At 29.2% G+C, this 18,811-nt stretch overlaps 1 protein-coding gene across 1 annotated transcript in view; it reads right to left on the bottom strand.

Annotated features, from left to right (window-relative positions):
• The window catches only part of LOC142643471 (cycloartenol synthase-like), a 35,718-nt gene extending 17,284 nt beyond the window's left edge, over positions 1 to 18,434 (bottom strand). Inside the window, exons 1-8 of the mRNA XM_075818117.1 lie at positions 18,353 to 18,434; positions 17,693 to 17,908; positions 15,135 to 15,323; positions 10,553 to 10,642; positions 9,077 to 9,271; positions 8,343 to 8,427; positions 7,430 to 7,596; positions 3,028 to 3,216 (exon numbers count right to left, since the gene is read on the bottom strand). Of these exons, the coding sequence (XP_075674232.1) occupies positions 3,028 to 3,216; positions 7,430 to 7,596; positions 8,343 to 8,427; positions 9,077 to 9,271; positions 10,553 to 10,642; positions 15,135 to 15,323; positions 17,693 to 17,890 (1,113 nt within the window). The 5' untranslated portion in view covers positions 17,891 to 17,908; positions 18,353 to 18,434. The remainder of the gene's footprint in view (positions 1 to 3,027; positions 3,217 to 7,429; positions 7,597 to 8,342; positions 8,428 to 9,076; positions 9,272 to 10,552; positions 10,643 to 15,134; positions 15,324 to 17,692; positions 17,909 to 18,352) is intronic.
• Positions 18,435 to 18,811: the final 377 nt, after the last annotated feature.

Genomic DNA, 18,811 nt, shown 5'->3' with positions numbered 1-18,811 from the left:
CACATATACATGGATATGAGTGAAATCAGATCTGAAAAACTAATTTTCGTAAATCTTGATAGATAAGTTATCTATCGAGTAGTTATCGAGTATTGGGCTAAAACTATTTTTCAAAATCTCGATAGATATCATCAGTCGAGCTAGCTATCGAACTTTAAAATATAGCACTTCTTCACTTGTTTCTTGAACAAATTTGCGTGGCTCTAGCTCCTAACTTGAATAACATGTTTCTTGAAACCTTAAACTATCCTAAATCTACCCAATTATAAGTAAAGTGTGTTTTGTCAAAGGATAAGCCAATTTTAAATAACATATGTTCTTAACATGATTCACATATGTCCTAACAAAATGCCCCACTAATTGTAAGAATAAAAATAACCTTTAGAATTCAAGTCTATATCATATTATTGAAACATAGTATTTTTTTTTTTTTTTTTAAATACATACACATTAAGGAGAGAGAAAGGAGTTCTAACACAAAAGCACACATAATATATTAAAATATAAAAATTTCCATTATATAAAATCAGTGAATACATATAAAATTTTATTATAATAATTACATAATTCATATTGACCTTATGGATATTTTTTTAATATAAAAAATCCATTGAACATTGATAAACATACTATTTGATGACAAATTGATATTTTTCTTCTAAAATCAATTCTAATGTAGTTAGTATTAAGAAAGAACAAGAAAAATAATTAGATTTAAGTACTACATTACTAATTGTGTATAAGATATGCAAGAATTGTTCTTATCTAAAATGTGAAAGTTAGAATTCTCGCGTGTCTTAAAAATTGAGATGTTCATGGAAATAGTAATTCTCGAAAATTTTGTTAAACAAACAACCAATTTTTTATTAATTTTCAAAAATTACACCATTTCTATCTCAAGTCTACCACATGATGAGCGCACCATAAAAGAATCCTATAAATTTCCCATAAAAAAAAAATGGTTGGAAACTTTTTTTGCAAAATACATGTAACACAAAGTATGCGTTAGGATTAGGTTTTTTCCCCCAAAAAATTAAATTTGTTTATTTGTTTATAAAGGTTATAATTTATATACCCATAACAAAAAGGTTATCTTTTACATAACCTTAATAAAAAATTTTTATTAAGGTACAATTTTTTTTTAATGAATATTATAAGTATTACATGAACTAATAAACTAGCAAAAAATATCCAATAGAATGCACTAATATAGCATAGCTTCCAATCTCGATAAATATACTGCTCATGTGGATGTCATGAAAATGTTGGCATATAATTACATATGACATATAATTATATATGTGGTTTTGTGTGAACCATGCTGGATTCTATATTGTAGCAGCTGTTGGCTTTGGAGTTTGGAATGACCAAACTGAATAAAGAAAGAGAGGGCTCAAATCAAAATGAAGGATCATAACAGTGAACTTTCACGCTAATTAGAATAATATTAGCAAAAGACTTTTATTTTTTTAAGAGGAACAATTAACCACAAAAAAAAAAAAAAAAACTTTGTCTAGCTAGAAGACTAACCAAGTCATTTATCAAAAAAAAAAAAAAATTAATTAAAATCGTGGTGACGAGGAAGCCTGTGAGCTGTGACCCCAAGGAGAGTCCAAAAGTATTCTTTGTTAAGAGGTAGTTCCATGAAATTAATATTAAAATTAACACAAAGACAATTTATGGAACGTGTCACATGTAGGTTATATTCTTGGAACATGTCACATGTAGTTTTCCTCCAAATTAAGCTGGAAGAGATTACATGGTGTTCATAGACAATATTCCATGTGTATAAAATCACATTATTTATTAAATTATTTAAACAAGTCATATGATTTCTAAGTAAGCCATGTTGGTTGGAGAAACTTTCCTATGACCAAAAAAAAATCTTCCCTCTCCTCTCTCGATAGAGCTCAATAAACTATAAATGAATCAAACTATGATGAAGAACTCTAGGTTGGCTCGGAAATAAATAACCCAAGTTCAAACATAACTATGATAATCGATTTGAGTATATAATATACATAGTATAATGTGGTTATATGTATATATGTTTATAAATGTATACATATATAAACTTGAGACTAGATTGTGTAAGATACTCAATTCCAAAGTAAGAATTATATATATTTTAAAATAATAAAAGCTAATGAAACCAACTTTTATAAGTTCACAAATGAAAGTCATTCTATCTAATTAATTCTATTAATATAATTATAATTATAATTTTGCTAATAATTATTAGCATGGATTTGTAAAAAAATTTTAAAAAAAATTAATCGTAGTGTTTATTTTATATGGAGAAAGAATAAGTCAATGAAGTAGCTCATAAAGAAACTTAAACTATTTCACAAGAAAATGAATTAAACTTGAATGTATAATCAAACTTAGTGATTAGCTCAAGCTCGAGTTCAACTCATGTTCGAAATAAAATAAAATAACAAATCGTGAACTTTTAATACTCATCTAAGCTTATTTACATTCTAAAGATCAGCAACTCAACTTTTGTGCGTGAGTATGCATAGCCTGCTTAAGAGGCCCAACATTATTTAGTTACTTCGATTTTATTTTTTACTTGCGTTTGTAGCCCCCACCCCCCTCCCCTCTCTTCCCCCTCTCTCAAAATAAGATTCAAAGAATTAATTAATTTAGACTAAACTTCTCTAATAAATAAGATTTAGAGAATTAATTAATTTAGACTAACTTCTCTAATTAATTTAAACTAAACCAAGCTCAAGTTTGTTTGACAACAAAATTGATCAAACTTAAATATGTAATCTAATTTAGTAATGAGATTGAGCCTGTTTCATTTTCGAAATAAACCTAAATAAATAAACCTTAAACTTTTAATACTTGTTTTAACTCTGCTCATTTACACTCCTAAAAATTAGCGGCTCTAACTTTTGTGCATAAGCATGCATAGCCATATGGAGGGTTAAATATCTACAAGACCACAACCCTAGGCACAGTCCAAAACCAATGTTTCCCCAGTATTTTTTCTTTATAAACAAGGAAAAAAAGAGTATATACCTTATTAACAGGGCCAATGCAGATATACCGAGTGCTTTCATCTTCATAGTGGATGTGTTGCATCACAGTGTCAAGAGCCTTCTGTCGTAGTTTTGAGAAAGGCCATTGCATTAGAAGAGGTTCCGCAACCTTGTCAAGACAATCCCACAGCATGTCTTGTACCTTGGAATGTGGGCAATACAGGTCCTCCTGTAAAACCATTTTCTTATTCAAACAAGGTTTTTCCTTACATTTCTTTTAACAAATTATGGAAATTGGGCTTTCCAATTTCCTTGCATTTGAGGTTGAGGAAAAGGCCCATACAAGAGGGACTAGCAGTTCAATCATTGTAAAATGGACTTTTATGATGGTCATAAGTTATAAACCCTAAACCATAACTATTTGGATTAGACTAAAATGACCAATTTTAGGCTTAAAAGACAAATTATTTTTAGGCAAAGTTAGCAAATGTAAATTACAATTTTTTTTAAAAAATCTTTTTTAGGGAAATTACACTTTACCACCCTAAACTATACCTCACGTTACACTTTGCGTCCTAAACTTTTTTAATGCACGTTTTGCACCCTAAACTATGACTCCTATTATACTTTGCACCATGCTATTAAATTTGTTCTTAACCTAGATGAAAATTCAAAGTTTAGGGTGCAAACTGTAATAAGGAGTACAGTTTAGGATGATAAATTGTAATTTATCTTTTGTTTTTAAAAGCATTGAGAAGAGATGCAATTAGTCTTTTCATGGGTGTCATATTTTTCCATCTAAGTTAACAACAAACTTAATATTGAGGTGCAAAGTTTAACAATAGTCGTAGTTTAGAGTGCAAAAAATGCATTTGAAAAGTTTATGGTACAAAGTATAATATGAGGTAAAGTTTAGGGTGATAAAATGTAATTTCACCTATCTTTATTAAGAGGGAGAGATATTAGATATATGATTGCTCTTTTCATCTTCCGTCTTTTTTCTTTCTTTGGAGGGAAATTTTGTTGTTACTTGTCATAGGTTAAGAATCCTCAACCATAATTTAAAACACTAACTACTAAATTATTTTGAGAGATATAGATCTTAGCAATTCCTCTCTCTTTTTTCTCCCTGGGTAGTTAACAATAATTCTTTTTGGTATTGATAGTTTATCAAGAATCTTTGAGTCTCTTTCATAAATATAAATAAATAAATAAAAATATTTGAGTCTCTGGCCTACCCTAACCACACCACATGCACCTCATCTTTTATATGTTAATAATTTTATAATTTGGAAAATAGTTAGAATATTTTATTTTATATACATTATTATTGTGCCAAGTCATCATGTTCATTTGAATAATAGTCATATTTAAATCTGATTACCTACTTGTTCCTCTTTTGGGGAATGGCTTTCAACTTTGTGTTTTTCTTTTCTCCGTTTAAAAATTTAAGAATATAAAAAGATATCTTACTGTAAGAGCATCCACAACGTATAGGCCAAATGACAAATGCAAAGCCAATTTCCCATTTAGCCCCAAAACCATCACTCCATTGAATATTGTAAAAGCCAAGAATTGTAAATATTTTTACAATCCGGCTACAGTGTCATTCTAAATGTAGAATTCACTGTAGCTTAATGGTAAATACAAATAATATTATTTAATTCTCTCTCTCTTCTTTTTTATTAAAAAATTCCATCACTTTCTCTCTCCTCTCTCTCTCTCTCGTTCTCTCTCTGCTCTCTTCCTTCTCTCTCTGCTCTCTTCCTTCTTTCTACAGACCCAAAACCCATAGCCACGGCCACCACACCACGGCGAGCCACCACACCACAGCAGATCGGCCTCTTGCTACCATTCGCCTTTTCGCGCAACTTCTCCTGATTCTTCTCTTCACCTTCTTCCCAATCGTCTTCTTCCAATTCAAAATCAACAATTACGGTATCGCCGGAATCTCCAGCTTTCTCTTTGTCGAGCCGTCCATGGAAATTTGGGCTTCTTCGTCTTTGTTCTCTTCCACCGCCGTTTCTTCAATAATTTCAGTATCTTGATGGGTCTGAGTTTGTCGTGGGTCTGAGTGGCGATTGGGTGTGCTCGCCGTGGGTCCGAGTTTGCCGGCGTAAATCTGGGATTTGCTCACCGTGGGTTTACCGCCATGGGTTTGGGATTTGCTTGCCGTAGGTCTGCACTTGCTCACCGTGGGTCTGTCTTTTTTTTTTTTTTTTTTTTTTGGTGGTGGGTTTTGTTCACAGTGATGCTCATCAGTGATGGTGGTGGTGCAATGGGTTATGGTTAAGGTTTGTGTTCACGGTGGTTGCTGGGTATGTGGTGTGGGTTGGTTTCAAGTTCGATGGTTCTTTGTGTTTTGGGTTTCTTGTTTTGATCGGCGAGTGGAATGGGTTTCTTGTTTTGATTTTGGGTTTCTTGTGTTTGATCGGCGAGTGATTTGGGTTTTTCTTGTTTTGATTTTGGACTGAGAAGGTGGACGGTGGTGGTAGTGTGACTGAGAAGGTGAACGGTCGAGGTGGTGTGACTGAGAAGGTTGACAGAGGAAGAGAAACAGAGAACAGAGAGAGAATTGAGAAATATTTTTATACTGTTATTTTTATATTATTTTAATGTGTAGTATGGTAAAATAGAAGTTTGGATGATGGTGAATTGAAAATTGGTATTGTATAATTGATAAAGTGATTTTTAAGATGGTAAAATAGGATAGAATTAGAAAAAATGAATGCGCATGCTCTAACCGTGGGAGATGAGCTTGCCTCACTCATTTCTTTTAGTAAATTTTTGAGCAAAGTCTCATTCTTTTCTTGGTTGCATATATGAGCATTTTGACCCCCTTAAGTGTGCATCTAATTAAACGTCAAACATTTATTGGTTATAAGGACATCTTAAAAAAATAAATAAATAAATAAATCAATTATTTGACGTTTTTGACTTAGGATGGAATATGAATATCCTGCGATCCTCACACTCTCATTTTTGTCCTCTTTGGCCTTTCTATATGGACAAAGGTTAGGTGGCAATCTATCATTTTACCGTACAACACTTCATTTTCTTTTTTCTTTTTCTTTTTCATGTTTTGAGAAAATCGTACAACATTTTATCTAAACAAAAATTTTGTACCTTAACAGGCATCTTATGTTATTTTTATGTAATAAATTCAAGATTCAAATTTCTCATCTTCTAAATATCAAGTTATAAAAATAATTTTTAAAAAAAACAACAACAAAACTTCATCTAATAATTTTTTATGTCAAATAAATATTTCAGTTTAGACTTTTTAAAAAATTATTTTTTGGAATAAAATCCAACTAACATTTTCTTTTATTTTTTAGATTAAATAATTAAATTTATCATTTCTTAATAACTTAAACTTTAGGAACAATCGATGATTTATCATGGTATCAGAGTAAGAGGTCTTACCTTCAATCCTATGTCTCCACGTTATCTTCCATTAATTTTTTTTTTTTTAAATCACACATTGGGCCCACTTAATAAGGGAGGCCAAGGGGGTGTTTATAATTAAATGATAAAATTCATCATTTTCTTCTTCTAAATATATATATATATATATATATATATCATCATTTCCTAGTAAAATGATGCATTTTAGTTAGAATCTCCTATTCTAATCCCTTCAATCCCATGTCTCCATGTTATCTTCCATTTAAAAAAAAAAAAAAAAAAATCACACATCGGGCCCATTTCATAAGGGCAGCCTACATGTGAAGGGGGGAGTTTAAAATTTATCATTTCCTTCTTCTCAAAAACGAAAAAGAAATCAACATTTCCTAATGAAATGAAGCATTTCAGTTGGAATCTCTTATTCCCCCCCCCCCCCCCCTTTCCTTTTGGTTAGAATCCCCCCACCGCCATCCTCCAAAAGAACAACAAATGGCATCATCAATAATCACATTGCTATCATTAATAGTCAGATTGCTATCAATCAAATAATTGAACGCACGCTACTAGATGGGTCTTGCATTTTGGTTAGAATAGCCCCATCACCCAAAAGAACAAAAAATGGCATCATCAATAATCATATTGCTATCCTCAATAGTCATTCTGTTATTAATCCAGTAATCGAACGCACGCTAGATGGGTCTTGCATTTGGTTAGAATCCCCCACCCCCCAAAAGAACAAAAAATGGCATCATCAATAATCAAATTGCTATCAATCAAATGCACGCTATTTAGATTTCGAAAAAATTTAGTATCACAAAGTATTATACAACTTTTGTCACAATTGTGATGTGGTAAACTGTGAATGGTGAGAAAAAATGGTAAGTATATGTATAAGTGATAAACAACCACTCACAACTTGTTACATCAGAGTTATAGCAAAAAATTTGTGGAATAATTTGAACTACTCTTAAGATTTCTGATAAATACCATATTCTAGCTCTATATATTTTCATTCTTAAAAAAAAAAATCATACCTTAGCACACAAATTTCTAGCTTGATCCCAACTAATTTGATGGTAGGGTTGAGTATAGAGCTCTCTTCTGAGAGAGAGAATAATGTCGTTGATGGGACCCACATATCTCCTCCCATACAAATACGACATTGGCAGATACACCATCCGACAATGACACCACATTCGTCCTGCATGCATTGCACTCCAGGTTATCTTTTTCTTGTCTTTTCTTTTCTTTTTCTTTTTCTTTTTTTTTCTGTTTTTGGATGAGGCAAGAAAATTGTTGTCCCTATTTTGAAAATATTTTTAAGGGTGCATGGTTCATAGCATGTGCAATTATATAATTTACAAAGAGTCAAAGACCCATAAAAAATAATAATAATTTAGAAAGAAAGTAGGAGGCCCATAAAAAAATTAAAAATAAAAAAAGATAAAATTTAGCTATAAAATTAATTAGTCTAAGGCTACAATCTTACTAAATAAATAAATATTAATACATATTTTGAAAATTTAATTGTTGAATTGCATGTTTTTTATGCTCTTAATATACATGTCAAATTTTGTGTGAATTAAATAATATTTACTATATGATCTATAAGCTTATATTTTATACATAATTTTAAATTACAAAAATTTCAATTCAAAAAATTTATTAATGACATAATTATTGATTTTTAATTTACTAGAAATTTCGCAAGTATGAAGGATATAAGAAGAAAATGTAATCCAATGGTAGATTTATCAAAATTCACTTTCAATAAAAAAAAATATTGAATAAGATTTATAGCTTAAGGTCACAACCAATTTTGTAGCTTAAAGTTACAACCAATTTTATAACTAAAATTTGTCCAAAAATAAATATAAAAATACGAAGAATAAAAAAAAAAAACCATTTAAAAAAAAAAGGAAAAAAAAAAGGAGAAAAATGAAGAACCTGGATGTACAGGAAGAAAGTAAGGAAGAAGCCATATTTCTGGGGGTAATGGATTGTTGCCACTCCACTCGTATACCCCAAGTACCTACAAATTTTTTCAATAATGACTATAATTATATAATTGATATTATTTTTCTATAATATAATTCCAGCCATAATAATGAAAAGTTAAGTGACGTCATCACTTGTGTAATCATAATTGTGATGGAAATTATCAAAATATTTTCTAACATCACTTGTGTAATCATAATTGTGATGGAAATTATCAAAATATTTTCTAACAAGACCTGCATACATTGTTTCTTAAAAAAAAAAAACTACATACATCGAAGACCACCTTCTTCTTTTTTTCTTTTTTCTTTTTTCAAAGAAAGGGCCACCTTTTAACCTAATACTAAATTTTGGAATAAAAAATAATCTTATTTCTTTTGGAAACAAAGGACCACCTTTTGACCCATACAAAATTTTGGAATAAAAAACAATCTAATATTAAAAATAAACAGAAAAGATAATTATAATCAAGATGATATCAACGTACGATAATAATAATTTAATTTTTATCTATATATATTTCATGTACTCGATAACTACATTGATTATAAGGTTTATCATTAAGTATTCGGCCAAACTTAGGACCACTTGCTTATCTGATATAATTAAACATAAAAAGGTACAATCCTTTATTTATTCTTTATATTTGATTTTTGGACATAATAAAGAAGTATATACTTAACTGAAAGCCACATCTTGCCCCATGATGGAATGTAGGTGACGCCACCATGATCAAGAACCCATTTTCTTGCTTTTTCCATGGAACCATCCCCACCATCCATTGCTTCACCTAGCAATCTTAGGGTGACATAGCAGAGAGCTGTACAGAACATTGTGCTAGTCCCTTCTATATGTAATCCCCAACCTCCATCAATATTCTGAAAGCCATTTAGCTATAAAGTTATTCTCAATCTCCTCCCCCCCCCCCCCCCCCCCCCCCAAAAAAAATCACATAAAAAAAGAGAAGAATAAGGGTGAGCTTAGCAAAAGGTCATGCAAGGTTTACTTGTGTAACTAACCGAGTGAGAGAACACTCCTAACATCTCATGCTTGTTTTTCATAGGGAAAAAACATAAATTGAAAACCCATTAAACTTATAGTTTGCACGATGAACACTAGCTTTTGTAAAGGCAAGATTCAATTTCTAACTTCTTATAGAAGGCAAATAGATCAGCACCTTAATTCTGAGATCAAAATTATCAAATTTGAATTTACTACCTCTTTTTTTTTTTTTTTCTTTTTTTATTAAATGGTTAACACATGTACAGGGTGATGAGTGTCTTAAATGCATAATCACATGTTCACCATATATTTTTATGAAGGTATGAGACACCATTTGATTTAAATTTTAGAGTTCATTTACTATGTACTTACTAAGATTACTGTAACCTAATAAAGTAATTTTTATGAAGTAATTACACTCTAACCTATAAGCTTTCAGCCCGATGAACGAGACAATAAAGTAATGAATCCGACCAGAATATATAAATGAGTTTAAACCTAGGCTTAGGAACTTAAGGTCAAAGTGACTAAATAATGTTTCTTTTTACATTTCAATACTGTAATCTTAGCAGATATAGCTGAATTACTTAATAAAATTTACAGTCTTTTTCTCAAAAAATTTATTTAAAAAATGGCTATCTTAAAATTGGGCTATTATGTCAGCCACTTATTGTTTAATTCCAATAATTATGTGTTTTTCTTCTTTCTCCGATATGGAAACCTTGTTTATAAAACTAGTATAAAATTAACCAATCTATTCAAATCTTGCTTATAAATCTATATAAACTAATTGGCCTGGGAAAGATCGAGTATATTCACTACGATCTGGTGCCTTTGGAATTTTCTTTCCATACCCCAAAAGAAGTGGGGTTGTTAGTTTTTATAGGCTGTATGTCATTGTCAAATGTCAATTGCCCAATAAAAGAACAAATTAATTAATATTTTTATTTGATCATTTTTTGTTGTGAACTACTTCTTGTCCTATATATTACTATAGTGACTGCTCATTCTCTCTTCTTTTTTTCTTTTTTCTTTTTTTCTGTTTTCTTCCTTATATTTGTGTTTATTGTGCCTATTCAAGATTCCATTGGTCAATAAAATTTTAAAAAATCAACATCAACCAAAATAAAGACTATATTTGAAAAGAGACAATATACCTGATGGTTGTAGAGATAGCGATGTATCTCATGTCGATGCTCAAGAGGCAAGATTGCATTAAGGGCCCCCGTTATAGATAAGCCAATTACCTATGACAAATATGATTGTGTTTATTATTGTGTGTAAGACACCAACTTTTTAATAATCTAATTTATATATCCACAGCCAGCCTCTTACAAATAACATAGATTTGAAATCTTTGTCATTAAGCATTGGATTCCAAGATTCATATATCGTGCATGTTGGGATTTACCCACCAAAGTTTGACTCTCATTTGTGTTGAAAATAGAGTTAGTTCATGTACATACTTTTATGTCACAAATTGTTTTCGTTATTCTAACATAATCGACTATATATATATAAATATATATATATATATGATTAATGATGAAAAAATGGTAAGTATATATAAAAGTGATTGTCCACTACTTATAACTAACCACTTTATCAAATTATTAACTATGGCAAATTGTTAAGAATGTTTGAAAATATTATAATTAAAAACAGTCAACCTTTTTAATACGTTTATGCTCAAGCAAAAAAATAATTAAAAAATTACTAGGTTTCCTTTTTATGTTTTTATTTTTTTAATTTACAAAAGATAGAAGAACCTTTAATAGTTAATACTACATACTCCCCACCTAGGGTGGGTTGAATCCAAATCTTAGGCTTTTCTTTTCCAGAATCTCAAATCTTAAGCTTTATGAAATAGAAAATACTAATAAGTTATGATAGTATAGGTACCATTCACATAATAATAATAGTTAATACTACATACTCCCCACCTAGGGTGGGTTGAATCCAAATCTTAGGCTTTATGAAATAGAAAATACTAATAATTCACATAATAATTCACATAATAATAATAATAATAATAATAATAATAATAATAATAATAATAATAATATAGGTACCATTTTATTCTTTCTCTTCCTTTTCTTTTCTTTTTTTTTTTATTTTGATAAGATTTACACACACATATATAAAACAATAATACATATATATATATATGTATGTATATATATATATATATATGTGTGTGTGTGTATATATATATATATATATATATATATATATATGTATTTAATTTTGAGGCAAGATTGATCAACATGGACTGATAATGTTCAGGCAACCCTAACAGAAGTTGTTTTCTTCAGAAATTTATTATTGTACATATTTAATTCTTTTTTATGGTAATAATTTATATTATAGTACAAATAATTGTTGTTTACAATGACTAAATATGATTATGACATTAAATTGACCTATACTGAGGATTATTTATTTGAAAAAACAACTGTAAGTTGGCGGGGGAGGCCGACTAGTAGTGAGGGGACCATAATGAAAAGGTACAATTGATGTTCCTCTAAAACGAAAGCTTGTTTCTCAACAAAAAAAAAATGAAAGCCCGGTCTGGTTCTTAATTTATAATGACAATTTAGAGTTTGTACAATAATTCTTTTCATAAAAGGAGCTAAAAATATCGTATTATTAGTTTATTTGATTAGTGTATTATTGCACGTAACACCTTTTTTTTTTTCTTTTTTTTTTGAGGAAATGCATGCATGTAGCAGATGTTGTTGATCTAATAAAATGATTGCAAATATGATATGACTATATGCATTATGTGTTAGATCAACATCTCGTAAAATTTTTGCATGATTTCCTTTGAAATGAGAGGTTGATTTTTATATATAATGAAAAATATTTGCTCTCGACAATCAATCTTTATCAGAGCATATATCCATCAAAATATATTTCTTTATAATAATAAATATAAAACGAAATATTTTTCTCCTTTCTGTTCATGAGAGAAGAACATCAATACATACACGTAACGTGAGTGATTTATACCCTGTTTTTTAAGATGGGCTTGGGAGTTGGGACCAGTGCTTGATTGCTTAGTATTTACAAGTTTTACTCACGAGAAGCTGACTTGTTTGTAATTAATGAAAAGTTTACAATCAAATGAAAAAAAATTAAGTTTATAATCTCTACGTTCAATCTTTGTCAAAGCATCATCTCCATCTATATATTTTTATAAAAGATTTAAAAGATATAGATCTTTCTCTTTTCCGTACAAGAGAAGAACATCTAATAATCATAAGTAATTTTTACCCTTTTTTTAAAATAAGCTGTGAAGCAATGCTTATAAGTAATTTCTAACTTGTTTACAAGTTTTATTTATGCATATATGATGTTTTATCTTCTCTTAATATTTCAAGATGCATCAGGCAGGGGAAATCTTAGGTATAGTTGAGTGGGACAAAAATTGCCTCATCTGAAATTTGGGGAAGATACACAGTTTTTTTTTTTTTTTTTTTTTCTATATGCGTTGCCCCTCAAAATTAAGAGAAAGAAAAATAATTAGTCAGAATTCTGAGAAAAAACATTCTCTTCTTTTATATAATAGTGAATTCGACTAATTAAATTTATAATGCAATTTATCATTCATGTGAGAGGAAGGTTAATTTGAAATAGAAGAAAAAGTTGTGAGATGTCATGAAATGTAAGCTGTTATGCAATTATATATAGTATGAGATATTGAAGTGTGGGGTCAAATAATAAAATTAAAATGTATTTAGCTATATCCAAAAAATAACACAAAGCATAAAGAGTTTTTTTTTTTTTTTTTTTTGGGTGAGAAGAAGCATAAAGAGTTAGTTCAAGCGTCTTCTTGGCCTGTCTTTGATTTTTTTTCCCCTCTATGCATAAACGACTATAAGAGAGCCAATTGGGTGCTTTGGCAATAGAATGCTAATTCAATGAAAATTTTATTTAGATAATTGAAATCAGTACTTTTGTTACGGTGAATTAATATGAATATTGTATCATTATTCATTCGGCAATTGCAGTACGTAAAACTCTTTTTGGTCGTTCCCTTCAAAGGAAAATACTGATCATATCATTTTTATGTAGGCAAAGTAACCATCTAATCGCCTTATAGCCTGATTCTCAAAAAAACAAAAAACAAAAATATAAAACAAAAAACAAAAACAAAACAAAACAAAATCGCCTTGTGGTCTGTTTCTTCCTTTCAATGTGGTGTGGGAATAACTTCATGGTTTAGGATTTGTGATTTAAGGGGTTATTAACTTATTACATATTCAATTATAAATTGAAAAGGATTACCACGACAACCCTTATTATCTGTTGAGCAAAAAAGATTCTAAGTCCCGTTTCCAAACAAATTGATGTTACATAATTTTCCTTTATAGTGCCTTTGAATAGCAAGATTTGGACGTGGGAATTTGGACTTAAGTGATTAAAATCCAAATATCTTGTTTAAATAGTTTTAAAAGATCAAGGATTTGAATTTGACAAAATCCATCAAGGATTTTAAACCTTTAATTTGAAATAATATAAAAATTTAATGGATTTTTTTTTTTTTTGGGCAAACAAAGGTATTTATATATAACTTTTCAAGTATCTGACTATTTCCTTAGGCATGTATATTCTCCACATCCCACACACACCAAGTTATTATAGGGAACAATTAAAACATTTCAAACGTATTAATTTAAAATCCAAGTTCAAATTCAAGTTTCCGAATACAACCCTAGGGAATTTGAAATTAACCCTCTGAAGAATATATCTCACCAAAGATGTCTTATAACTAATAGTTCACTATCTAATGAATTTTTCCAGCATATGTACATTTTGGAACTGAGCAAGTCTTGTTTCACTAAAAGATATCTATTTCAATTATGTTAGTTCTTTATCTAGTCATATTAATTGCTAATGGTTTGACAAAAGAGAGATGTAATTAATTCCCATATTTGGGTAAAAAAGTATCCTAGCTTTCTTTTAATAATAATAATATTGTTGTTGTTGTTGTTGTTATTTATAGAAAGATATGAATCTGATTTAATAAAAACTATAGTCTTTCCATAAAAAATAAAAATAAAAAGTCTAGTTTCACTAATAATTTACGATTTTGATTCTCAAAAAAAATTAATAATAATTTGAGATTTTTTTACTTTACAATAAAATTATTATAGTGATCTAAAAATTAGGAATAAAAAATATATAAGAAGTTAAGATCGTGGAATAGGATTCTCTATATATATATTTAAAATTCAATCTATAATTCCAATCAAATACTACAAATACAAATATAACCAACAATGTCACGACATTTAATAAAATTTTTAAATGTCATGACACTTTTTGAACCATCAGATGAAAAAAAAAAAAAAAACTGTAAAATTGACCTCTCCAAAAAAAAATTTCAATAAAAAGTTAATCGATTACTTTAAAACCGACCTTTTTTTTTTCTTTTTTTGTTAAAAAGACACCTCTTTCATTTTAAAAATGGAAGGGCTTTGACTTCAATATGTATGGAAAAATAAGGATTTAAGGGAGAAGTCTACTATAACTAGATTACCATTACTGGTTCATAAAATAAAATTAATAAAGAAAATAAAAACAAAAACCTATTTTGAAGTATATCCTTCAAGTTTCTGAAGTTCACCAATATGTGTTTTGCTGAGTATTAGACTAATGAGAAAGGCATACATTACAAGATAGCTGATCTTAGTTTTACTTTAAAGAAAGAGGGCAAGCAAAATAGGAGCTTACCAAGCCAGGTAAGAGAAATAAGGGGCCACCATAGTCACCTGGCCAGAACCCATCTTCAGTCTGCAGAGTTGAGTAGAACCTCAAGGCCCTTCTCAATGTGGTTGCCACTGCCTCCTCAGTTATTTCTTTCTCATCGGTTTTCACTTTCACCTGAGGTAGCTCCATCTCACATGGATTCTCCCTTGCAAACTATAAATTAATAGAGAGAAATATAATCAAGGACGGAACACATTCATTGCCATATCAATTTGAAAATATTATAAAGTAAAATTGATAGTAGTTTTGTAATTTTATTTATTTATTATGATGTTGATATAAGGACAATTGTCACATTAGTTTGTAAGCTTTTAGTATAATTAGTCGTAACTTTATCATTTTTCTTGTCAATATTTTATTAATACTAATATTATAAAATCAATTATACTTTGGTCACCTAAGCTAAACTCCTGGCTACATCCCTGAATATAATAAGCGTAAATGAAAACGTATGTTCATGTAAGACATGTTTTGTAAAAAGTCTCTCTCTTCATCAAATCAATGCTCTTGAGTTTTGAGCATCCACTTCAAATTTATATAGAATAAAAGGCAGGTTGTATAGAACACTCACACATGCGCATAATATTCTATATCAAATTCAAGATTCATTTTCTTTTTAAATGGATACATATATCCTCACAATCATTTTCTTTTTAAATGGATACATATATCCTCACAAATTTCTCAAATCTGATGCTTATGTGTAGCACTCACCAGTACTGTCGGTCTAATTATTAATTATTAAATAACTCCCTCACAGTCTAGACTCTACTGTACTCCTCCAACCCGAAGAGCTTTTGCATAAATTTGACCTTTTTTTTTTTTTATCGCCGAAGCATAAATTTGATAATTGGGAAATCAACTTTCAGAGTACTTCATTATTCATACCATGTTGGTTCTGACTTCTGACTGGGAAAAAATAATCACATATTAGTGAAATATATAAATGGTGTCTTGACCTAACATCAAAAGATGACCATGCCTAATTTCTATATTTTCATCCAGTTTTACATTCCCTTTTCTACCCATATCAAGGGAAACACAAAGAAAAGGAAACAAAATTTTTCATCTTCAATGATTTAAACTATTTAATATTAACCACTGCATTCCTTTTTCTTTAAAAACAAATATACACCCATGTTCTTCTCCAAAAATATATATATATATATATATATATATATATATATATATATATATATATATATATATATATATATATATATATATACACACACATATGTACACACTGACTTATATATTTACCAAAAGAAATGTAAAAGTTGATGTTTTCTAGCATTCACATGAATAAGAAGAAAAAATTGAAATACTACAAGGATACTTACCTCCAAGAAAATATTTAAAAGAAGAAGAAAAATCAAAATCAAAATCAAAATCAAGAGCATTTTAAGTTTTAACCACATTGATCTGATAACAGGAAAATTAACTTCGTTGTATTTTGTTAATATTATAGGAGGTAATGGCGGCTCCAAAAATTCTTTTCAGGGTGGTCATTAAAAAAAATTAATAATAATAAAACTTGAATATATTAACATCACAAAATAAAAACATATGCAAATACATAAAATTTTAAAATTTCCTTTCACAAGTTTTTATATTTTGAAATCATTGTGTAATATAATAGTATCAATGCTACCAGCTATATCTTTTTCAATGACCATAACCAAGTAATTATTAAGTTATTGACTTCTCATTCAATTACTAATATATTGTTTAAATAAGTACTAATATAAACAAAATGCATTATCTTTTTGAAAATATATATCACATAAATCTAACAAATTTTCGGTTAAAGACTAAGGCAAGCACTAACAAGACTAGCTATTTAAAAAGTGTGCATTTTTTATATATAAAAAATAGTGGTTTTAATATATGTCATTTGAAAACATAATTTAAAAAATCACAATTAAACATTTGATTTGAGATTTTAGGCTAATTTTTTTTGTTTGGGCAACTTTTGAAAAGTGTTACGTCCACAACATTTTTATAACACTTTTACAACAAAACCTAGGTAATAAGATTTTACTGACTCTAATTTGAAATTACTATTAAATTTTTTTTTTTCCCTTGTTAGTTAAGATTTGTTATAAAAATATTGTAAACATTGCACATCTTACAATTTTTTGTTCAACATTCAATGAATCAAAATTTTGAAGAGGTTGAATTTTATTTTTAATGGCCTCAATTGTTATTAAGGGTGTTCAATATTTTTTTTAGAGTGGTCAAGTTTTTTTCTAGATTGAAAAGACCCATATTAATTTAAAACTCCAAACTTTTTAAGGTATATGAAAAAAAAAAGATTTAGAGTGGTCCTATGACCACTCTCATTTGTACTTGGCGCCGCCCCTGACAGGAGTGACAAGCTGTACAATATTGTATAAAAACGATGTATAATTAGTCAAAGAAATAGAGAAAGGACTTCTAAAGCTAAACTACTTTCTTCTCAGAAAAGAAAAAAAAAAAAAAATTAAATCTCAATGGATTAAAGGAGAGCTTAGTTTCACCTGAAGTCTCATTAGGAGATCAGAACTTTGTTTATCTTGAAACCGATTCTTCTTAAACTGATCACGAGCTTTCTCCACTTGAGCTTGCTCTTGTGGTGTTCCGAGATTCGGGTCAAACTCCCAGTATTGCCTTCCAATATGATTATTTGCGCTTTCAAGCCTCACATCATTGCCCTCACTAAGCTTCAACTTCCACATTGTTTCAGACTCCGAAAACTGAAAAGAAAATTCATGATAGAACGATCAAAACTAGTCCAAATTATCTTCAACCACAACATATGTTATTACGCTTTGATACAAAGAATATATCTATGCTAATTAATGAACTATGATTATAGGGCTTGGTTTGGTGCAAAGTGTGTGGAACTTAGGTATGTGTCTGTGTCTATTTATAGATCATGAATAGGTTAGAATATTTATCCCCAAGTTATAAATAGTCTTTAAATGTTAGAGACTAATAAGCTGGGGTCTTTTACAATGAAAAAGAAGCAAAATGATTTTTTATTTCATTGAAAGTAGTAAAATGATTAAAGAGACTAATGACCATTAACTATAATAATTTGTCACCCACGTTCATGCATCGAGCAACTGAAAATTCAGTAGTGGAATAGCTAGTTAGGCTCTATATATGCAAATGAAAAGGATTGCAAAGCATTTTACCTTCCTCAACTAAAAGGCTGTGAAGAAAGGAGGATTTTCCTTCCTTTACTGTACTTGGAAGCTATTTGGCAAACTTTCTGTTTAATCTAGTGATATTATCAATTGCACATTGGGGTCCTTATATAGACATCCTTGTGTGACAGAATTACCAGAATGTCCTTTCCAAATGGAATTCAAGTTTAGATTAATAGCAAAATATCATGGTTATGACATAAGGTTTATCCTAATAATTATTATTTTAATATGGTTTAAATGAAGTATCCATTTGAAAACAATTTATATTACTTTTTGTTGAAAGTTTTTTTATTGAAAGTACTATGAATAAAAAGTAAACGCTAAATAAAATAAGTAAAAGACTTACGTGGGATCAGCAAATAGTAGGAGGGAAAAAAGCAATAAGCTGAGTTATAATCAAGTTCCAAACATATAATAATTGTTATTAATATCAATGGCAGCTCT

This window comes from Castanea sativa, chromosome 7, assembly GCF_040712315.1.
Source record: "Castanea sativa cultivar Marrone di Chiusa Pesio chromosome 7, ASM4071231v1".
NCBI lineage: Eukaryota > Viridiplantae > Streptophyta > Magnoliopsida > Fagales > Fagaceae > Castanea > Castanea sativa.
Note: the sequence above shows the minus strand (reverse complement) of the source record. Positions and strands in the feature narration are given on the sequence as shown.